Here is a 24,185-nt window from a genome sequence, read left to right on the forward strand (position 1 = left end):
TTGGCTAGAGATATGTAGATAAACACAAATACATACAGGTGCTCTATACAAATGAAGAGTCCCAATATTTGAAATATTTTTATTTCACTCACTGTGGGAGTCACAGAGCATCCTTGTTTTGTTTTAGTTTACGTTAGTGCAACTTTAACAGCATCATCATTAGTCCCCCCCCCCCAAAACGCACAAATGTCCAGTTATAAACTTTTGACATGAACAACAAGCATGAAATTGTCAACAACACACAAAAATGCAACAAACTCTAAATATATTAAATAAATAAATAATAGTGGCTGAGTATTAGAAGCATGCGTGGATGGTCAGCATCCGCCAAAGTTGTGCTGCAGCGCCACGCTTCGACTCTGCACAGCCAGGATGTGCTGCTGCTGCTGCAGGAAGTGGATCACCTCGGGACTCCTCAGCAGTGACTGGTCGACACATTGTGTAAGTAGGTCAAACAAATTACAGTGATCTGCCACTGTATCGTGAAAATTTGAGGCGTATACGAATTGAAGTTTTGTGTGCGTGTGTTCAAATTTGTTTTTTTTTTTGTTGGTCAGGATGATCAATGTACATTGTAGCGCATATTTTCTCCTATGGTGTGATTGTGGTGGTGACGACTTACCAGCCTTTTCTGGTTGAGCACCTGCTCGATGAGAGAGGGTCTTGCCGGCCGGTCCCCTATTGCCCCCAAACGCTGCTTATTGACGGACACGGGACGCTCCTCACAGTTGTCCTGAACCCAAACAACAAGCATGAGTTTGGCAGCTAGTCAGCAATTCTTAACTAATTGATTGATTAGTTGTCAATAAATTTGATAATGGTTTCGATAACGAATTGAAGTTGCCCAAAGCATCGGAATTGAGAGATTAATAGATGATTAAAATCATCACTAGTAGCAACCCTAATCATATGAATGTAAAATAAATAAAACACATGCCCCCGATGCAAAGGTGAACACGCCGGAAGGAGCAGCGCAATGTCCATGGAATTTTAAGTGTAAAATCTTGATTCAAAAACTGTGCGCAGGGGTTCGCTACAGCGTGACAGGCCTACATCAATTTTGTTGGTGGACATGGCCTGGTCGCTCTTCTTCTTCTTGTACTTGTCCTTGTACATCTTGTTGCGGTGCTTCTTGCACATCCACGGCTTGCGCTGCTTTGCCACCTGCGTTGTGGTCTCGGTGCAGCCGTCGTAGGTGCACTGCTTGGGCGCCGCACCGTCACCCTCCGACGCCTCGTCGTCGTTCAGCTCTTCAGGGCTGCCGGCGCCGTCCCGCGGGTCGGACGCGTCCAGCACGTCGCTCTCCTCATCGGCGTCGTCCAGTTCCATGAGGTCGGCGGCCTCCATGGGAATGAGCGTGATCACGTCGCGGTTGTCCACCGAGCGGCTGTCGCCCACGATGTACCGCTGGCCGTCCTTGGTAAGCAGGATGGCCTTGGAGGCGTCCTTACGGATCGAAGGTTCGTCGTCGCTCATCTTCGTGGTTGCAAGAAAAACGCAACGAGCTACAAGACGCTAAAAACAAGTTAGCAGTGGCTAACTAGCGTCCAACTCAGGTCAATCTGTGTTAGTAATGATTTGCTAACATTTTCACGCACTTATTACAACAAAATAAGAGCCGGAATAGAAGGTTACGGTTGAGAAATACATTATATCGCGAGTGACGTGTTTTATCGGTGAATGCTAATTATGTTAAAGCTATTGACATCACTTCTTCTTCGTCGTCTTTTTCTTCTTCTCCTCACTATACAGCAGCTTCCTGCGCTAGAGCGCCACTTAGAGGAGCAAGAATAATTCATTTATTTCAATATAATCCATCCTTCCATAAAATCTGCGATTTTTGTTGTTGATGATGAATTAAAACAGACACGTTTGGTTTTTTAAGCATTTTAATAATTCTTAATAGCACGTTCGTATTGATAGACCACTGTGGAGAGAGGTACATGTAATGGTATTTGCAACAGGCGTAATGGTGTAGTGCGGCTGTCACAGCACTGGCGAGCGCTTGTCACTTTTTGTTTTTGTTTATTGACCAGTTGGCATTGACGGCAATCTATACGGCCGACACATCACGTGAACCCACAGACAAAAAGTGACGACTGTCAAGGAGATCATCGGCCCCGCAAAAGTCACGCTAGCCATCAGAAAAAGGACTCGGGAAGTCTGCCATTTTATTTCGGCCAATTTAGGGTCACTTTGGACACTTCCATGCGTCTTTTTTAGGCCAACTTGTCGACTAATTTTGATCCAATTGCTACCAAATTTGAACCAGCGACACTAGACAGGTAGACAATGCTAAAATTGAAAAATAATTTTCAGTTTTCGTCATTGTGTGTGTGGGCAGCGAACTTTGATGACTCAGCATAAGACAGAAACTGGCATATTGGTCAGTCAACTCCACAAGGTCAGAGCTTGACCAAAAGTCTTCAACATTCATTTCTTAGCAGTGTGGAATTTGGTAGAGTCATGAGTAGACCCACAAAAATAGTCTCGGGACACCATGCCGGAAAAGACACAGGAAGTCGGCCATTTTGGTTCGCTTCGCGATTTTGTCCAGTTGCTACCAAATTGGAACCTTTTACAAACAACAAATGGATGATAATAAGTTCTATAAAACCGGACCCGCTGATCTCCCCAAATGACTTTTCTTCTTCTCGTAAACAATGAAAAAAAGTGTTTTTTATAACAGTAATAGACATTATGAGAAGCTACTGTGCACCTGCTCTCCGAAACAAAGAAGGAAGATGAATGAGGTTTTTCCAGGTGGCGCAAATCCACATGAGTGCTGCTGGTTCTGCATTTGTTTGACATCAGCGAGGTTACACCTTTGTCTGCTGCTTCAGGGCGAGGCCTTTGGTGTGCTCGAGAGGGGAATCATGTAAACATGTTTGCTACACACCAGCAGTGAATGAAGCGGCACTCCAACGCATGAATGGTGACCCAACGCGGCGTCCATCCGTGTCTTAATGCAACATTGGCAAAACCGGTACTCTGTTCCGTTTCACGACTTTTTTTCTGACGAAACGCGCCAAGGTCACATTTTTATCATCAGTCCACATTTGCCTACGGCTAAAAAAAAAAAAAACTACTTCCTTTCACCGATCGATTGACGACAATATATTTCTGTGGAGAAAAAAAAAAAATATATATATATATATAGTGTGTGTGTGTAAAAAAAAAAAACAAGATGAAGTTCATTGGTCCATATTGCCAAGGATATTCCATCACAGAAGGGGATAGACGAATGAGACATCCTGGATGAATAAAATTGATTAAAAAAGCAACAACTAAAAAAAACCTTCTTCTCCTTTGGAAAAAAAAAGAATTCTCTCAGTTTTTTTTGTTTTTTTTTGCGTCCAAGTTTTCACCACTACAGGAAAACTCCAGGCAGGTGTTCCCGCCCTCTCCGGAGCTGATGAAGATGTCGTCAGAGTCACGCGGGGGTGGGGGGGCATTTTTGAGGCAAAAGTCATCACATCCGGGTGGCGTCCTCATCCGAGAAGCGACCTCTTCTGATCAACAGGGGAGGCCTGAAGGTGAGGGAAAAAAAATCACACCATCAATCACAGTTTTACTTTACGACATGAAATTCGGTCGACATGTCTATCATGAGGAGGCCCAAAAAAAAGTCTCAAGAAGCCACGCTAGGAAAGACAAACACAATCTGCTATTTTGGTCGGAAGTGGTCCTTTTCAGGTGCTGAAGGTGCCGCTCGGCCTACCTGATCCAGTACATGCCCGGGTGCTGGTGGAAGTCCAACGAGCCGGATCTCTGCATAGAAAAACTTCCGTCCAACTGAGCACAAACACACAACACAGCAAAGTCAAACAAACGACAACAACAATTAACGCATTCAAATATTTGCATGTCTTCCTGCTGACCTAGAAAATACAAGACTACAGAAACCACGACCCAATATTGAAACACTTGTTTAAAACCCAACTTGAAAGAAACACAAAGCCTAATTTAAAACCCTACTTCACAGTCCTAACCCTAGTTTCAAACCCTACTTCGAAACCATAAGATTAATATAAAACTCTACCCAGAAAAGAAAAAGGATATATATTTTTGTGTTCTTACCGAAATGAGCGCCTTTGTGTTGTCGCTGTCCTTTGGTACGGTGTTGAAGTGCTTCTTGATCTTTCCTGCTACCGACAATTGGTGGTCGTTCTCGCAAAGGCCTTCGTCCTGCATCCAGCAAGCAGAACCGGCATCAAGTAAGTCGGAAAATGAACCAGGAAGCATCACTTCATGGGGAAAATGTGAAAATGTGGCGTGACACGAATTGTTCTGAAAACACGACGGTAAGAAAATAACAACCGGACAAAAGGTCAAGGTCAATGCTCTTACAGTGACCCAAGGATGCTCTAGGACCTGCAGGGCCGTGTACCGCTGGTCCACTTCCACCTCCAGCATGGATCGGATCAGCTCCTGACACAAAAAAAAAATAGAAACCATGAGGTAAATTCTGGCAACATTTCAGAAAACAACCAAAATGTCTTCACCTTGGCCGTGTTCGACACGTTGTCCCAGTACGGCAGAGGAAATTCCACCTGGCCCATCAGAATCTGGTCGAACAGAACCTCCTGATCCTCGCTGCTCCTGCATGCAAAGGCAAAGTGATGTCAACCGCGAGTGGAGGGTGCGGCGCTGGCTTCCCCGGGAGCCGCTTACCCTCGAAAAGGCGGGAAACCGCACAGCAGAATGTAAGTGATCACGCCGGCCGCCCAGATGTCCACTTTCAGCCCGTACCTGTCACGACACGCAAGTCACGTTGCAAGTTAATTCCTTTGCGGAGGGGAAGTCAACATATTTAAAAAAAAAAAAAAGATTAAAATAATTAAAAAAATAAGTGAATACTAAAATCAAATCAAATAATAGACCACATAAAATTTGAGGGAAAAAATATCAATTAAATAAACAATAATTTAGAAGATGCTGAAATAAAAACCAACTGAAAGGAAGCTAAAAATATTGATCAAAATCTTTACAAATGATACCACATAAAATAAAAAATAAAGTAAAATAAATATATAAATATGATCTTGAATAATAAATAAAATAATAATTGAATAGATAAAATCCAAATCATGGAAAATGAAATACAAATAATGACAAAGGAGCAACTACATTTAAATAACACATAAAATATAGAATAAAAATGACAATAATATTGAATTCCAAACAACAAAATAAAAACTAAAATGAAATTATTACTACTACCACTCCTAATGTATAATACAAACTAAAAATAAATACATAAAATGAAAACCCAAATTAAATATATAAATATATAAAGTCACTCATTTTTGTTTAAATATTTTGAAAAGCAATACGACAGAAAAACGGGAATTCTATCAAATAAATAATGACATAAAATATATAACATCATACAGAATTTCAAAAAGTCAAACTCAGGCCTTACCCAGTTTCTGCAATGATTTCAGGTGCTACATATGTGGGCGTGCCGCAGACGGTGTAAAGAGGGCCGTCCACCACCGTGGCCAAACCGAAGTCTCCCAGTTTGAGGCTCTGACTGCCGTCTGCGTGCTCGTACACCTAAAAATGACAACAACGGTAACACTCGACAACATTTGGATGCCGACTCAGCGGACGACAGGAAGGAGCCTCACCAGAAGGTTTTCGGGCTTGATGTCCCGGTGCACGATGTTGAGGCTGTGGAGGTATTTGATGGCGTTGGCCAAGTTGTAGAGCATGCCGCTGGCGTCTTTCTCCGTGTAGCGGTTAGCCGAGGTGATGGCGTCAAACAGGTCTCCTCCCTGTCATGACGACCAGATCAAAAAACACTGATTAAAAATGACGACACGAACGAAGGTTTTGAGCCTGCTACCCCTTTTGTGTGAGAATTGGTTGCTCTCTGTCCCAGTTTGCCTTTACGGTCCTTTTGGTGTTCCACAGGGTTCAATGTTAGGGCACCTTCTATTTTCATTGTTTTTAGAAATAGAAATAGAAATCCCTTTATTGTCATTGTACTCAAGTGTGCAACGAGATTAGAGGTTTAGGTAGAGAGATTACTGTTCAAAGATAAAGATTTTAGTGAATGGAGACGACGGCGGTGCCGTTTTGCCATCTGCATCTCTCGGCCTTCCTTGCGCTTCTCACTCTCATTCATCGTCTTCCCACTCACACGTACACGTCCTCCCCTCGTCAAACAGATGGATGGCATTCACGCCTCGTGAATTATGCACCGACGCTTCCCGCCTCACTTTTATATTCAAACGCCGCGGGGCCCTCGGAAACCGCTTTGGATTTCACCGCTCGTGTCGCGTTCCGCCGAGGAACAGTCTCACGGGTAGCGCATTCGGAAATGAACGTACACCGACCTTGACCAGCTCCATGACCAGGTAGAGCTCGCCGTACGTGTCGGCTTCCTCGATGAGAAGGACGATGTTGGGATGCTTGACTCGCCGCAGGATGGCCACCTCGCTCTGGATCATGTGCTCCTGCGAGCAAACGTCAGCAGCGCAATTAGCCGCACGCAGCGCAGGTGTGTACGTATGATCAAAAATGAAAAGAAAAAAGATCAAACAAGTTGTGAGCAGCATCTGACCTTGCCTCTGCATTTGCCCTTGTTGATGATCTTGAGCGCGTAGTGGCGTCCCGTCGAGTGCTCCGTGCACTCGTGGACCACCGCAAAGTTGCCGTCGCCCAGCATGCGGCCCACCTTGTAGCGCTCCGAGATGTAAGACGGCACGGCCGGAACCTCGTCCAGGAGAATTTCCTCTGTGGGAGTCGAGATGACCAACAAGTGGATGAGGCTTTATTCTTGTCGGTGTGCGCAAAATGTTCGTCCTTACCGTCTGTCACGGCTCCGTCAGTGTTCACCGGGCTGGACGCTTGCGTGGAAGACAAAGAAGAGGAGGAGCCCTGAGATCCCTGCGGATGAAATCGGACGATGGTAAGGAGAGTAACAAGGGACGGGCGAGTATCGATACCAGGTGTCGGTATCGGATCGTTACTTATCGGGTAGTCGTGGAGGCTGCCGATACCAGCCATCTATACTAAGGGAAATAAAGTGTAAGTATTATGCAATTATGTAAATGGGTGAGGTAGTCATCTTTTTCTGACCTACTGGGAATAAAAACGTCCTCGATGCTGCTTTGTCTTATGTAAGATCTTTTTTTTTTTCTTTCTGTTGGGCCAATCAGCATAAAATCCGCTCTCTTTCTTCTCCTTCTTTCTCCTCATCTCTCCTGTGGCCTCATCGCGCATGCAGCCGCTCTCTTCCTGCCACAAACACTGTTGCCATGGAAACTTCTAGGAGGCAGCTGAGGAGAAGCCTAAATATGGTTGCTTCCTGCTGCCTGGATGGATGCGGAGGGGGACACGGGGGATGGGGCTCAATTTTTTGAGAGACGTTTGTCTGCGCTAACAGGCGGGAAACGTCTGGCTGTCGTCACGCTGAATGAAAACAGGAAGTGTTGATATTGTTGACATTCAAAAGGCGAGCTTTCAAGAGGGCTATCAAACATTGACCGAATCTGCGCGCGAGCAAGATAGATAATGAGATTCAATTCACGATGAAATTACGTCAATAGGAAAATGGCGATAAGACCCGAGGTAACTGTGTTTAAAAATGATCAAATTAACTGTAAACAGGATTGAAGGATCAAAGGTCAATGTGGATGTAAAAGACAAAAAGACCAAAGCTAAACGTGATAAAAAATGACAAGATCAAAAGAAAACAGCAGAAAATTATAAATTCAAGGGTTGGGGTCGGGGTGAGGGGGAGGGGTAACCCTAACAAATTATCACTCAATTTGGACAAAACAAAGTTAATCGTTTTTGGCACTAGACCAATCAAACATCAAGTCAAAATCAAGGTAAACTCAACTGTGAGTGTATGAGATTCAATTCCTTGGAGTAGTATTTGATGCCAAATTATCCTGGAAGTCACAAATAGATCATGCAAAAAATAAACGGTCAAAAATGATAGGGATCTTATATAAAACTTGTTTTCATTTAAATGAAGTAAAAATGCACTGAGAACGAGATAAGGCTCTACTTCTTCCTACTCTCTATTGAACTGTGCTTCTGACATTCCTTTTTTTTCTTCTTTCCTATTAAATATTTTATTTATGACTGTATTCATTTCTGTTCTGTTTGTATGTTCAGTAAAAAATCATCATCAAAGTAGCGTATTTTTCAAAGAAAGGCCCTCTTTGCACATTTTTAATTTAAAAAGTAAATATATTTTATTTTTGGCACATTTTTGTCATTAAGTTAAAAAATTAAATATGTAAATGTTTGTTAAATATGTAATAAATATGTAATATATATATATATATATATGCAGACTGTGTGACAAACAAGAAACACACATGCAATGAAATGAACACAAAACAAGGGTGTGCAAATGAAATGACAATTTAATGACCACAGACAAACAGAAATGAAACGCAAATGGAAATTAAAACAACAACAAAAAAAGAAATAATGTAGATGACATGATTCAACATGCAAATATGTATGATTTGTCTTGTTTATTTTTTTTTGTCATTTCATGACCTTTTCCCAAATGTGCTTCAACACAATATTCTGACAAATACACACACTCCCTCACACCCACAAAATAAAAGGTGAGTCATGGCGTCTGCACACACAATATGGTGAGGATGGGGAGCTAACAGCAGCTTGTTCCCGTGATTTGTAGCTGCCGCTCGTGTTTTTCACACTTAATGGAGCGAGCAGACGCCAGGCGACCTCGGAGCGACGCTCACAAATCCGCTCAGAATGTCGATGAGATGCCTGAGCGTTGCAGGAAGTGGGCGAGGCCGCTCTGATTCATAAAAAAAATGGGTCACTCCAGCGCCGCATGTATAAAACATGACGCCGTGAAAATGGCTGCTTCGTTTGTGACATCATCAGTGATTGCGCGCGCGAGGCAAGCAAGACAACGAGCACTATGACTTCTTATGCTTCGTTACGTACACAATTCATCAATAATTGCGACAAGTCAGTCCAATAAAGTTGAATTTTGACTGACGCTGTCAGATGAGTTACGTGTGGAGACCGATTTATGTCACCCCAAGAAAACCATGAATCATTCACAATAAAATCCAGATTGACATCTATTGCTTTACAGTTTCAGTGGCGAGGTCATAAAACATTCTATTATTTGACCTTCGGCTAGGTGGTCATAAATTTTGTCGGAAATCAGTCATACAACCGATCAGCAAAAAAAAAAAGGAAAAAAAAAGCAAATTAGAATTGTGGTCTGACCGATGATAGAAGGCGTACAAAGAGAGCCGTGCATCTAATCTTTAGACAACAAGAGGCCATAAAATGCTGAGCTGCATTTTTTTTCATTCCTTTATGGAGGAGGGTCATAAACTTCAGGTCATGCATCCTATGTATGCTTTCATTACCTAGTGTGTCAACTCAGCATCGTGACATGTTCTACGTACGATGCAAATATCCCTGACTTCCCAACTGCACGCCAATGATGCCGTCATCCGATCCTGTGAAGCTAATCGCCTTCATAGAGGTGGGAATTAGATTCCAAAGCGGGAGGAGTGACTGCTATGTCGGTAAGCTCGGGAGATAATGCCGCGTCGTCTGTGACACGGCGGCGACAAATGGACCATCCACGCTGAGCTTTGCTACTTGGGATTCGCGGCTTTATTACGCTCCGCGCTATTGGCTGGATTGAAAACTTCAAAGTGCAAATTTAGCATTGGATTTGGAGGACCTCTTTTTGTTTTTTTGTTTTTTTTTTTACCTAAAACGCATGCTCTACCACTTAATCTGGATTTCATGGCTTCTTCTTGTCACATATCAAAGTGCAGTGGTTTTATTGGGGTGACAAAATAATCCGGGGCCATAAATCAATCAGCATGTTCATCTCCGACGCGAGCTGTATCTATCTTCGTCAAAATCAAAAAAGATTGGTTGGTACTGGGTGCCCTAAATCAATAGCCACGCTCGTTTTTCTTGATTGACTCGGCTCCCGTTTCGCCGTTTGCTACTTCTGCAAAGTGAAACAACGCATACAAGATGCATGCTTTGCACAATCAAATAAATAAAAAAAAAAAACCAAAAAACACACACACACAACACAAGAGCTCATCTTGACATGACATATTGCACAAATTAGCACAAGTACAAGTTATATCTAATAAAGGGCTCTGGTGGAAACACGATGTGATTGATGACTACAAGAAAAAAAAACAACAACAAAAAAAACAAAGAATATTCAAAGATGTGCTGTGACGTCGCTCTAAGATGTGGTCGGCCTATGCTCGTCTTTGTCCGTATCCTGTTAACATAGAGCGTTGTTTAGTCACAGAGATTCACTCCTGAAAATGGCGAGCTCGTATCGATTGACTCACAAATGCACTAAATGGGCCTGAATTGAATTTGAATCCAACATCATTTCCTCGCCATTAGTTGAGGATATTTTCATTCATTCTAATATGTTGGATTGTATTTGATCTTTTCAAGCTATTTTAGTCAGTCGGTGTTTCTTTAAGAAAAATCACTGACGGAGTGAGAGAACATTTCCTTCATTCTGCTTGTCACTATACATCACTGACATAGATAGATCATCAAAATGCGTACCAATTACAATCACAACCAGTCAAGTAAAAAAAAAAAAAAAGCATATTTGACGTCTTTAGCCGTCAATGGCAGTAAACGCGTTAAGGATAATTGCACAATTCACTATTTTGACTATTGAGTCAGATACTTCCTTGCTTGTTCTATAAATTGTCAAGCATGTGTGTGTGTTTGTGTGTGTGCACGTGCGACCCAGTGCTCTCCTTACCCGCCGTTGTTGGCTGAGGCTGACCGGGCTGGCCGGGGAGGGGCTGGGAGACTTTGCCGTCTGCGGCGTGGACAGCTGACTGGCCGGCGTCCCGTTCACTGGAGGGAAAGTGGAGAAAATGGAGCAAGAGTGCGTGAGGGGGACACGTGCCGAACATTCTTTTTGCACGTCAAGTACTTCAACGCTTTTTTTTATTCCTTCCCCAACGCCGAGCCAGAATTGAAAGGCTCATTTGAAACCCTAAACGAACTAGGACCTTCCCTTAAAACCCTAATGTGCCTTGAGACCCCAATTTGTGAGAAATAACACAGGCTTGAAACCGTAAGCCTTGAGAGAAACCCTGAAATGGAAGCTTAACGTTAACTTGAAACCCCAGATTTCCATAAGTCCAAACCCTAACCATTAATTAATTGCTTGAAACCCAAATTTAAAACCATATCCAAACATTAAAGATGAACCCAGACGTGAAACCTTGTTTTTTTTTTTCAAACCTGAACCCTGACATTTAACCCAACCCAGCCTTACAAGCCAGATTTTAAACCTGAACCCTTGCTCCAAACCCGAACCCACTCTCGAAACCTCATTTGAAACCCTAATCGCAAACTCTAACCCAATCTTAAAGCCCCGATGAAGTTAACTTAGTCTTGAAACCCTCATTGCCAGGATGGCCGAGTGGTCTAAGGCGCCGCGTTCAGGACCCAGTCTCCCCAGGAGGCCAGGGTTCGAATCTCGAATTTCCCCATTGTGGGACTAATAAAGGGAATATTATTATTATTATTATTATTATTATTATTTGAAACCCCAATTTCACACCCTAATACAGACATTAAAGCCAGCCTTGAAACCCGACCTTTTTAAACCTAACCCTGGCAAACCTCGTCGCGCCGTTGTTCAAAACCCCATTTGAAACCAGTCAGCAACCGTAACCCAACCTTACAACCTGACTTTGAACTGCACCTTTATTTGAAACCCGAATTCCGAAAAACTAATTCTTCTTTGAAACCCAAACGCAGGCTCAAAAATTTCATTCAAAAACCTTACCCTTGTTCGAATCTATCGATCTATAGGATATACTTGCACGTATGTATACGAGCAATGCGTGCGCACGCACACACACACACACACACACCCCAATCATGGCCTTTTAATGTGTCCTGATTATTCCCCTGCTTCAACCAACACAACTTTGTGTGCATAATTCAGCAGTGGCCATCCACAGCAGACGAAAATAGATGTTACACAACACGCGGACACACACACACGCACACTTCATCATTGTATGACAACACAAGCTTTGTCATTCAAAACCAAGCCACACTCACACACACACACACACGCATGCTCAGAAATGTTACACAACCCGTCTGACTGACTTCATCGTCCAAATCGTCGCGGTTTGGCGGCGGAAGCCTCACTCGCACTCGCACGCGCACGCGCACGCACATGCAGACACACGAGCCACGGCATCTTCATGTATGGAGGCTGCCCTACCTTCCTCCCCCGGCATGATGAAGATGAAAAGCACAGTGCGAGTGGACGAGGAGGAAGAGGAGCAGCTGCCTGGCTACTAAAGTGTTGAATGGGAAGACGTCGGCTGTGCTGTACTACGCCGACGTGCACAAAGGATGGAAGGGGGAGGCAGGGAGAGAGAGAGAGAGAGAGAGAGAGAGAGAGAGAGAGAGAGAGAGAGAGAGAGAGAGAGAGAGAGAGAGAGAGAGAGAGAGAGCGCGCGGCTGGAGCGAGGGATGGATGGATGACAGGGGGGAGGGAAGGAAGGAGCACGGGCGGTTGACAATACATCACAGCCAGCATGAATTATGTCCACATTTGTAACAACAAAAGTCGATTGGTAACTCAAGAGAGCACGGGAGACTAATGGACCAATCAGAGAGCAGCAAGTTTGCAAGTGATGATGTCATAGCAAAGCTGAGTGCCGTTCAAACAACGTGAGAGAAAAACTTGAATATTTCAGTAAGCAATGCAATCATTTGCGATTACTATGGAGTTGAAATAAATGATAATGAAATGGCTTTGACGTGGGCTTAATAAGTACTTAGAACCCTAATCCAGGCTTCAAAATAGTCATTCAAAACCTTACCCTTTGTTTGAAAAGCTAACACTGGCTTGAAACCTGAACTGAAAAAACAAACCATAGCTTCAAACCGCACTTTGAAAACCGAATTCATAACATGAAACCCAAATGCAGGCTTGAAACCCTAACGTCCAACGAAACATAGCAATGACTGCCCCCTAGAGCACTGGAGTGGAATGGCATGGACCACCATTAATTGAAGTGTTTCTATTGTTGCCGTGAATGTTGGACTGAACGTACCGAGTGTCAGCATGAGCAAAACAAACTGGAGCTTGACCGAAACGCATCTCCAGGAATTCCATATTTGTCACATTTGCGATTAGTAGCACACTGACAAAAACAATCAACAACAGTCCTGAGAACATTGTGATGAGGAAGAGGATGAAGTGGAAGGTTTCTCAGAAATGACTCAAGCCACGGGCCAGGAAGTTATTGACATATATGGACGCACTGCTGTGTTGCGGCAATCGTTGCCGTGGCGACCGCGGACCAGCCTGACATGCACACACGCACACGTGCATATTCTTAGTTGACCGCATTAATGAGTGTAGCGTTTAGTCCACATTTAGGACTTGCACAAGTACACATGAACACACATTAAATCTTGTTTTACTCCTTTCAAGGGCACCTACAGTGGACATAATGCCTTTTTTAACCCTTTAGCATCCCTTCTGAGTCACTCAATTAATCCCACAAGTAATGTGCACGCATACACACAGACCTGAATTCAGACCCACAAGAATATGTAAAAACACGTTTTACTGCCTTCATGGCCACCCACAGTGGACATGATGCCTTCCTTTGCCCTCTTGAGAATCCCTTGTGAATCACTCAATGAACCACCCCCACTCCCCGCAAGTATGTGAAAACAAGAATTAACACACACACAGACACACGCACACACACATTCTCACACATTCTCATTAGGCTCGATGAGCCGCCAGCCACATCAGATGGTGTTATGACTCACTCTCGTAACCTTTTCCCCCTCTCAAAATCTTCGCCACTCAACCCAGACACAACGTTAGACTGAAGGACATCGGCACGCTACAGACGGACGCTTTGACGTGTCGAGCGCTTGTCGCACAAGCTGCGGCGCCGCCAAAGAGAACAATTGGTTACAAACGCTCATTGGCGTAAGCGAGTCCATGACTACCCGAGATGCACTTTTCATGCTTGTGACTTTCCCGCAGCTGCAGGATTGAGTCAGCAGACAACCTTCATTCCCTGTTTGCCTTTTTTTTCCCCTCCAGATATCATTTTTATGCATGACACACACACTCGCACGCACGCTCACACACACCATTTTTTTGGTACCGAAAAGAAAAATCTTTTTTTTTTTTCAATTCCACCAGCGATTGGTGCAATTTGTTTTCTTACCGGATGTGGGGGACTTGCTGCGTCGGGTCTGGATCAAAGCCTTGGGGGAACCTCGGATGGACGACATCTTGCCGTAGTTCATCGGCCGCATTAGGCGACACTCTGCCGCGCAACACAATAGGACAGAATACATTACGGTGAAATTTGAATAATAATAATAATAATAATACTTTTTAATATTTGTGAATTTGTGAATTTTTTTCTCACACGTCAAAGCCAGAAGTCACAACACAAGGTCAAATCTGTATTGCGCAAACTTTTAGTCTAACTTAAAAACTAAAAATGAAATTTACTTTTTAAATTAGCGTCCAAAATACATTTAGGGACACATTATGCCATCTCAGTTTAAAATTTGCTGCAAATTCAAGTTTACTGTTTATTTTAATGATGAAGTCATTCCATTTTTTTTATGTATTATTGACCATCTTATCATGAGTAAGCATGTTTTCTTTTCCATTCAACACTGTCGCTAATTGTGTGCCTATGCAATGCTGATTGCAGCAAAGACGTGCTGGTGAGACAGTCAGACAGCGACACACCGTGGGGTGAAGTCAGGCGAGCGGGTGTCCTCGAGCGACCGCAAACGTGTGTGTGCGTGTGTGTGTGTGTGTATGTGTGTCCGTTGGGTTGCAGGATGGGGGTGTGAGAAAGGCACAGGACAATGGGAGGAAGATGCACCACACTGGCAAGGTGCAAATGCAAGTCTCACATTTGGACAGAAGTATTCAGATTCTGGCACAGAATCGAGCAGTCTTATTTTCCCCAAGACATTTTCGTAGGGGGGGGGGCACAACACATGTAGGAATCTTTTATACAAGAAAAAGTAGAATTACAAGAATGAAGATTTTGCCACGCAAATGATGCACAATTTCAAGAATAAAGTTCCCAATGTTTGGACTAAGCTAAATAAGATCCTCAAAATGTCATAAACCACACTCATCAACGCAATTATGAACAGAATAAAAATATCAAAAAATAAAGTCTCACCCGTCTCATCCAACATCAGGTCGTCTTGGTAGCGCAGCTTTTCGGGTCCACAGGCCACAAACACGTCCGCATCGCCGAAAAAGTCCTGAAGACATGTCACCTATGGGGAAAAATATGTGTTATCCATGCAAAATATAGAAATGAAATTAGTGACTACTTGGCCGCGTATTTGTGTGAAATAATCATTCAAGTGATTTAAAAAAAAAGGCTGCAGTACTGTAGAATGAATATATTAAGAAAAAAAAAAGAGGGGAAAAAAGCATCACACTGAGAACAATTTTTACTATTTTGAGATTCTGGGGCTGCTCAATAAGCGAAAAATCATATTTAGACAAGGACAGAACAAAAATAATTGATCGCTTCTACCATTCACTGATAATTTAGTACGTCCAATACTTTTGTCAATACTATTCCAGACAGCTGAGGGAAAGTGTTCGAATAATTTTCAGATATAAATAAAAGAAAATTATGCAACACATAGCAACTGGCTTGGCGCGAGGAAGCCACAAGGTGGCAGTGTTGACAGCAGTCAGACGCGACAAGCAGCCTTCACAGAGCAACGGGGCGAGCTACTTTCACTTGGCAACATGACATTTGGTAGACATGTCAATCATGAGGAGACCCACAAAAAAGCCTGAAAAGACAAAGCAAGTCAGCCATCTTAGTTTGAAGCCGCCTTTTTAGGATCAACAAATAGCTCAACTCCACAAGCTTGACCAAACATCTTAAAAAGAGCATCATGAAACCTGGGAGACATTTCTACCAGAAGGTGACCCACCCAAAAAAGTCTCAAGAAGCCACGCCCCAAAGGACACAGGGAGGCAGCCATTTTGATTTGATAGTAGCAATTTTAGGGTGAACAAAATGAGGTAAGTACCTGAACAAACATCCTAAAAATTATTTTAACCTAGTAATCTATCCTAGGTACACCTCCCAAAAAAGTCTCAAAATTCACAGGACCTCAACCACTTTGGTTTGAAAGCAGACATATTTAAAGTCTCCATCACAGAAAGACTTGCCCCAAAGATTTTGTCCGATGAAGAGCAACCTTCAAACTTGACAGATGGACGACGCCGAACAGCGAGAAACCTACATTTTTTTGTTCTGAATGCAAGCAGAGAATGTCAGCAAAGTTGAACAACTTTCTGCCATAAAATAGGACACTCCAAAAAGTCAACTCGATGAGTGAGCATGCTGGCTGTTTTCCACTTGGACTATTATTGCAGGGATGAGTTGGAGGTGAATATGTGTGAGCTAAATGCAGTGTGCGTAGGAAACGTGACGGAGGTTTTAAGATTGCATTTTGCAGTTATGGAGGAAGAGCAAGTCTGTTCAACGTTGGAGTGAGGATCAGGAAGCGCGAGGAGCTAGCCGCGGTGCTGAATTCACTTGCCCTGACAAAAACGGAAGAAGCTCACGAAGTGTTTGACTTTTAAAAAGTTTCAGTGGAGTTGTCTACATTCTCATTCAAGCATACATTCATGCCACAATAATTTAAAAGTTAATTCAAAAAGTAAAACAAAAGTTATGGTGCAAAAATATCATATTTTTCAATGCATAGAAAGTTACACGTTTTAAAAAAGAAAAGGTAATATAAAAACAAAAGGAAAACTAAATTTGCGTGAAAAAGTGCTTTTATGAAACAATTTCTTGGGGATAGTTTGCATTACAATTAGTGCCTTCCCATAAATAAAATCCAATCAAAATTGATTTAATCACAGCAACCTTTTTACTGCTGTGCGCTCGCTAATCAAGTCAAATCAAATCCAATTAGAGTTTCCTTTTCTTCTTTTTTGGAATTTCCAAAAGAGAAGGTTTGAAGTTTTAAAGAGGATGTTGGGATGATCCTGAACAACCTTAGCGGTGCGCACTCCCAATTTTCACCTCCATCTTGCTCAAGACGGTAAACACCAGCTGGGAACCAACAGATGGCGGTGGCGGTGTTACCAAGGTCACCTGAACGCACCGCCGGTCGATTGCGTAATCATTTTACGTAAGATCTCCTTTTTTTCTCTTTCTTCTTCCACTTCACTCATTTAATGATTTTCACACACGTGCGACAAACTTGAAACAAATAGGACGTCGTATCCCACAATGCATTGTGTTGTCCTCAGGCTGCCCCCCCCTCGCCCCTCCTCCTTCTGTTCAACTCAGCTTGATGACCCGCTTCTTCTCCTTTGTGGTCGGACTCAACATTAGGCACACCTAAACTACCGCCAAGATGCTGTTCCTAATGAAGTGTCCAGCGAGGGTAATTATAATAATAACCAAAGAGAAGAAAATCAATGTTTTTTTTTTTTTCTCTCATTGCAGACATCATATAAAATGACTACACTGCAATACAACAAGCTGCACACACACACACACACACACACACACGCCCACACGCAGAATAGCTGAGTAACAGTGACTCAGCAGAGCATCAGCATCAGACGCACTACAGCGCCGAACATCAATTATCACGACCATCATCATCATCATCATCCAAATATTAAAGGGGAGCAATACAAAATATTACGTTCATTTGCATAATTGTTCTTTATGTGGCTTATATGGTCTTTATCTTGTTCACAAGGCTTATCGTCTGGGTCACTGCAGTGCTGTTGCAGGAGGAGGAGGAAGATGATGAAGCCCGAAGAAAGAAAAAGAACCAGCACTGCAGATAATTGGAACCTGGAAAGTCCTTTGCCCCGAAAATTCCGACACTAACGTAGTACAACACGCAATATGAATCCACAGCTAAACGCTAAATCAACTCATTCTGGACATGACACAATCCTAGTTAAAAAAATAAATTAACTTGACATGAATCTAGCACTGGAACCTACTTGTGGAGGTTCTACAGATTAAGTTCTAGAATCTCGATCATAAACAAACCTGGTCTAGACCCTGCACCAAAAGTTCTAGACCATAAAACATACACGGTCACAAACATACTGTTCAATAGTTCTGGCGAGCAAACAAAGCGAGTTCCAATTTGTGAACAAACCCTGTTGTCGTTCCTAAACTAATTACGTACAAGTCCTCACACTCATTTCGTTTTATTGTAGGACCTAAACGAACCCAGTTCTGGTTCTGTGCATGTGAGTGAGTCAAGGTTGACAGCTGGGGTTGGACAGAATTCTGTGCGTGTGTATGGATGTAATGTGTGCGTGTGCGTGTGTGTAGTGTTCCATCCCTAAATGTGCCTGATTTGAGGCTTGAGGCTGGGTGTGCGGGTGTGTGTGTCGAAGTGTGTGTGTGTGTGTGTGTGTGTGTGTGTGCAAACACAGCTTACCACAGTATTAATAGTGGAGCCATGGCTGTGCTAAGTGGCACTAAGCCACTTAGAGCTTGTCTATCTTCTTGATCAGAACCATCCTGACACACACACACACACACACACTACAGTACAGTAGAACCCGATGGCTGTTGCTGGGCAACCGTGGAGCAACAGGATACGTTCTAGCTCAGGTTACAAGCGGAAATGGGACACCAGGAGCCTCAGAGGGGCGCTAGTGAGCGGAAACTGGCTGTGTGGAGAGGGGATCGGGTTCAAGTGGAGAGACAGTCGCAAACTCTCACGAGCAGCATTGGAAATTCAGCCTCCAAGACAGTTTCGCTTAGAATTTCGTCGGCATGTGTCTCACGAGTGCAGCACACAAAAAATGTTTGTCTAGAAAGACACAGGAAGTCTGCCATTTGGACTTGAAAGGGCCAGTTCCGGCTAAACGACTGCGTGAGGTTCCACTTGGCAAAATATCATTTGGAAGACGTGTCTACCATGTGCAGACCCACAAAAAAAGTAAAAAAAAGGCCACGAGCAAATGTACACAGCAAGTCCGGAATTTTGGTTTGAAACCACCAACAAGGTCAACTCCACAAGGTACGAGAAGCTCTTGACTAATTGTTTAAAAAAAAAAATCTAGCTCTTGAAGCCAGTTTCGCGAAGCAACAAAAAAATTCAGTACACACGTCCAACATGTGTTGACCCACAAAAAGTCTCAAGAAGCCACAGCTGAAGACACGGCAAATCATCTCATTTGCTTCGAATCGACCGTCTTCTTGTCAACAACCAATGCGGTTTCATCAAATTTGGTATTACAAGTAGAGCCACACAAAAATCTCAACCAAGCTTTAGCGCACTTGTGTGTGCGTGTGTGTGTGCGTGTGTGTGTGTGTCCTTGTTAAAAGAGGTTAATGAATGCAAAGAGATGAGTGAGCCGTTTTGGTGTTCGGACGTCATCTCGCTTTCTCTCTTTGGACTTGTCGGTTCTGCTGGGACGTCGCGTCACAACAAGCAACCCAGAAACCTACTTCTGACACACACGCACGCACACGCACACGCACGCACACGTTAAGTAACCCAATCTGGGTAATTACCTTTACACACAGTTGATATTCAATAAGGCGTCATCAATATTTTATCAGGTCATCCTGCGGCTGTCAAATATTTGACTGATGATGACAAACGATAGAAGTGTCAAAATGAAGAGGGTTCGTGCTGCGATAAACCATGAGAGGGTCTGCAATCTTTTTTTTTTCTTCACCATAAGCCAAGGCTGTTTTAGTCACGATTACAACACGGATTAAGCGCATTTCACTGAGGTTTAAACTAATCTCCTATTTGTCCGTTGTGCTTTCGTGATCTTTAATATTCGTTAAGTTGGAAAAAAAAAAAAAAAACAACAAAAAAAAAAAGAAAGAGTGCACCAGGCCCGGCTGGTTTGCGTGTTGCCATCCCCGACGGCCCAATCGATAGAGCGGCTAAAAATAGCAGTGCCATAATAGCCTTACTTGCAGTAAGAGAGGAGGGGGAGTTGATTGTGTAATCTCCCAGACAACCGTAACCCGTGGCAACCGGACGGCGAGCAGGCGTTGGGAGGAATAGTGTGACTTTAAATTCAAGAGATTGAATTTTTTTTGGTTTGTTTTTTTATTAAGAGGTACAGATCAGGAATCTGGAGCGACGCCCCGCTGGGTTAATCATGGCCGATCGTTAAATGGATTGGGCGAGGTCAGACGGGATGCGATGCCCGTCAGCGTTAGTGGCGAGAGCCTCTCAAAATGACACTAAATGCAAAACTGAGAAGAAACAGGCGCATACTCACAATGACATCTTACATACAGATGCTATGACAAGGAAGATGGAATATTCTGACAGTTAAGAAAAGAAAAAAAATCTACATTTTCAGAAAAGTTTTATTTTAGATAAATGTTTTAAACGTAGGAAACCCTAAGAAAATAAGGGATTTTTTTAAGTTAAAAATCAAACTAAAACAACAAAAAGGCGTTTTCTTTATTATTATTTATTTATTATTTATATTTTATTTATTATTTAAGAAAACTAATTTCCAAAGTAGTTTTTTTTAATGAGAATACACACGTTTTCTCGAGACATGAAGATAATGTGACAAAAGAGCATTTTGTCAATCTTAATGTTATGAGAAAAAAGTCATATTCCGAGAAATAAAAATTGGTGATATTTAAAGAATTAAGGCTGCATTTAAGAAAATACGTGCCGATTTTTAAAAAGCGTAACTATGAGATTATAGTCTGACTTCAACAAAAGGAAACATCTTTCAATCAAATAATCATAGAAATGTATTAAATCATAATCCAAAAATCTCGGGCTGTCAGGTTCATGCCCAAACAACAGGGGGCGCTATAACCAATTGGAGGCCTACAGATTAGTTCCTGTATTTTTCCCAGAAAAAAATGAATGGCATGGCTGAGCAGGTGGGTGGACCTTGAAGGGCCCGTGACTCAGACGCATGAGATGCTATCTTATACGGCGTGGGCGACCACAACAATGAACACACACACACACACACACAATTCATAGATCCCTCTGCACTATGGAATAAGAGAATGCTCTTCATTCACAAAAGTTTCAATCCGCTATTCAAAGTTGTAAACAGAAACAAAAACTATTTGACCATTAATTTTTCTGATTGTGAACGGAATATTTTTTCAATTCAATAATTGGCCATTGAGTTATTATACAACCATACAGATGAGCGATAGAGCATCACAACTACTCAGCGGTAATATTCTCTCTGTCTTCACAGGGGATAAAGAATAAATACCTGTCATATTATCATCCACACACTAGCAAAGCTCATAGTTAAAGTGCGTATAGCCTTTTGCATTGTTAGCGTTTGACTCACCAGCTTCCCCTCAAGCGTGTAAATCTTCTTGACCACTCCAGAGTCCAGCTTGATTGCGTCGGTGATGTCGTTGAGCACCTGCTCGTACGAGTGCGCCGTCTTCTTGTTGAGCAGAACCCGGACGGCCTTGCGGGGTTTCATGCCGCTGCGCACCACCGTCACCAGCTTGGGTCGAACAAAGTCCTTGTTCTCACGGCTCTCGGGGAGGCCGGTCCCCGGGGGGCCCGTCTTGGCGCTGCCCAACGAGGGAGGCCCGCGGGCTGAGGCGGCACCCGACGCCTTGACGTTCACCGACCAGTTGGGGTTGACGTTTTTGGTGTAGTCCACCTTTTTGTAAGCTTCCACAGAGCTGCAGACGTAGCCTTCGCCTGTAGGGGGCGTGAATCGGATAGTTGTGAGGGAATTCATCGTCAGAATTGTTATGATGTCATAGCATGGCACGAATTACACAGCTTCAAATGGGGTAGGAATTTAAATTTAAATTGTGTCTGAGGGTTACTATGATATGATGTAATGAAGTATGTAATCTTTTCTTGAAATGTATTATTTTTATTACATTAATTTATCTCGTTAAACAATGTAATAATTGAGAGATTATAAGCAATGAATCAAAATAATTTGAAAACAAACATCTTTTTAATATAGGCAGAAGTACTTTAAATAAAAAAATATATAATTGAAATGTAATTAATTTCAAGTGATACACTACTGCCAAAGAGGGTGGGAAAAGGCTCCAGCATGCCCATGACCCATGTGGGGATAAGATAATGGATGATCCACAATCAAATAGGAAGTGAAATACTAAATGTTCTTTACATTATGTTCTATTCATCCTCACTCAACACGGAATTGATGTTGTATTTGTGTAATATGAATTAAGCAGCGGCCATTTTGCTTTGTATTGGAGCGGCATGACTCAGTAGTCGAGTGCTCGTCTCCCAACCCAGAAGTTGTGGGTTCGATCCCCAGCCCTTGAGCAAGATACTTAACCCCCTGATGCTGAGTCATCAGCGGGTGAATGCAAACTCCTTATGTTGAAAAGTGCTAAACAAGTGAAGACAATTTCCTTACTGTTTACTGCAAGTGGCTGTCGATTGAAAATGACGTCACTAGTGACTATTTGCTAACGTCACGTAACCAAGCCAGATAACAGCTCAGTTGACATTAGATTCTGAAACTTTTTTTTGCCTCTACGCTTGAGCTGACAGTCCGTTGTAAAAAAATAAAAATAATTAAAAAAAATAAAAGTACAAATACAAATGTTGTCCTCAGGCACAAAACTTGGTACAGCCCTGCCCCATGAATCCAGGTTTACCTTCGACCAGCTGATCGATGCTCCCGACGCGTCCGGATCCGTCCAGTGTGTATATGGTGCGCACCCCTTGCGGCAAGTTGACGTTGTCCGAGAGGGCGCGCGTCAGGTCGGCCAGCAGCGCGTCGAAAGTGCGGAAGCGGTCCGCCGACACGGCGTACACGATGCCGTGGAAGAAGCGGTCGCCGTTGCGGTAGAAGCGCACTTTCTTGGCGCGCTTCTCGGCGCTCAGGGCCTTGAGGCTGCGCGGCGCGCGGAACAGGCTGCAGTGCGCGCTGTGCGTGGGGCTCTGCACGCCGTTGACGCGCGCCCCGGTCCCCGTACCCGCGGATCCCGATCCGGTCCGGCCGCTGTGGCGCAGAGCGCGGTCGTCGAAGTGCTCCATGTCCGTGACGTGGCCCGTCGGCGCCACCACGACCATCGCGGTACTGTCTGCAACACACACGCGCACACACGCTAAAGTTGTGAAAGCAACGCAAGAAGCGAGCAAGCACGCGTCCCAGATTAGAGCCCTAACGACAGATTAAATCTAATCTGGGTGCAACAAGCATGCATGGTTTGATGAAGACATCAATAGCAGCCTTCACCTCGCACGCACGGCATCCCATAATGCGCTAAACCGTTAATGACTTACCGACGCGAGAGATGAGCGCCTCCGTCACCTCCAGTATGTCCGATTGTCCACAAAAAGCACAAAGTAAACAAAAGTTGAAGGACAGTGGAGTCCGCCCTGCTGCCACTGATGGCGCGCGCGTGTTCGTGTGTGAGCGCGCGAGTGCGTGGTGCTGATGGAAAGAATAATCAGAAGCTGAGCAGCACACGAACTAAGTAGCAGCTGCAGGTTCCTCCTCCTCCTTCTCCTCCTCTTCAGGCACGTCACTCGTGTCGTGATTCCCATTCAACACACACGCGCACACGCACAACCACTTTCCACACTCATACACACACACAGGGAACGTTCAGCACGCATTCACGCACACACACGCAAAAATTGGCACACAAAAATCGTTCAGTGAGAGAGACGCACGACGTACATGAATTACATGCTCACAAAACACATAAATAGACACACAAAAACGTTCAACACACACACACCCAGGAAATAAGAAAAACACGTTGAAAACACATGCAAACAGTGGAAGAGACGTCCACAAAACACTCAAGCACAAACAACACGAACACTAACATATGCAGATACACACGGTGACAATATCTTAAAAAAAGACACTTGGTGTTGTTTATTGTCACTCCCAGATGGAGTTAACTATCAAACTAAACATAAAACAAACACTTTATAAAACCAATTGGGCCCAATATAACCTAATTTGGGTCCAAACTGAAGTGATCACAACTTTCTGGCATGTTTTGCACAAAACAACCACCCCAAAAAAAAAAAAAACATTTTGTATAACATAATCCCCCCCCAAAAAAGTAATGTTAGATAAAACAACGCAGAAGGTCGGGTCAAATTGACCAAAG

General features: G+C 43.3%; 2 protein-coding genes across 2 annotated transcripts; both read right to left on the reverse strand.

The window, feature by feature from the left end:
* Positions 1 to 108: 108 nt before the first annotated feature.
* On the reverse strand, positions 109 to 1,760 carry rfxap (regulatory factor X-associated protein). Its single transcript, XM_088279148.1, has 3 exons — positions 1,054 to 1,760; positions 623 to 733; positions 109 to 425 (listed from the first exon to the last, which is right to left on the reverse strand). Exons 1-3 carry the CDS (start codon positions 1,474 to 1,476, stop codon positions 318 to 320), a joined length of 642 nt encoding a protein of 213 aa, XP_088135274.1. The 5' UTR covers positions 1,477 to 1,760; the 3' UTR covers positions 109 to 317.
* A 111-nt stretch (positions 1,761 to 1,871) lies between these two features.
* dclk1a (doublecortin-like kinase 1a) lies at positions 1,872 to 23,543 on the reverse strand. Its single transcript, XM_088279124.1, has 17 exons — positions 23,341 to 23,543; positions 22,710 to 23,138; positions 21,395 to 21,762; positions 15,246 to 15,345; positions 14,259 to 14,360; positions 10,787 to 10,884; positions 6,819 to 6,897; positions 6,572 to 6,744; positions 6,345 to 6,464; positions 5,634 to 5,780; positions 5,426 to 5,559; positions 4,675 to 4,752; positions 4,506 to 4,602; positions 4,351 to 4,431; positions 4,081 to 4,188; positions 3,722 to 3,795; positions 1,872 to 3,530 (listed from the first exon to the last, which is right to left on the reverse strand). The coding sequence occupies exons 2-17, from the start codon at positions 23,125 to 23,127 to the stop codon at positions 3,473 to 3,475; spliced, it is 2,235 nt and encodes a 744-aa protein (XP_088135250.1). The 5' UTR covers positions 23,128 to 23,138; positions 23,341 to 23,543; the 3' UTR covers positions 1,872 to 3,472.
* Positions 23,544 to 24,185: the final 642 nt, after the last annotated feature.

The sequence above is a fragment of the Idiotropiscis lumnitzeri genome, chromosome 17 (genome assembly GCF_059441095.1).
Source record: "Idiotropiscis lumnitzeri isolate Australia: NSW breed Sydney's pygmy pipehorse chromosome 17, RoL_Ilum_1.0, whole genome shotgun sequence".
Classification (NCBI taxonomy): domain Eukaryota; kingdom Metazoa; phylum Chordata; class Actinopteri; order Syngnathiformes; family Syngnathidae; genus Idiotropiscis; species Idiotropiscis lumnitzeri.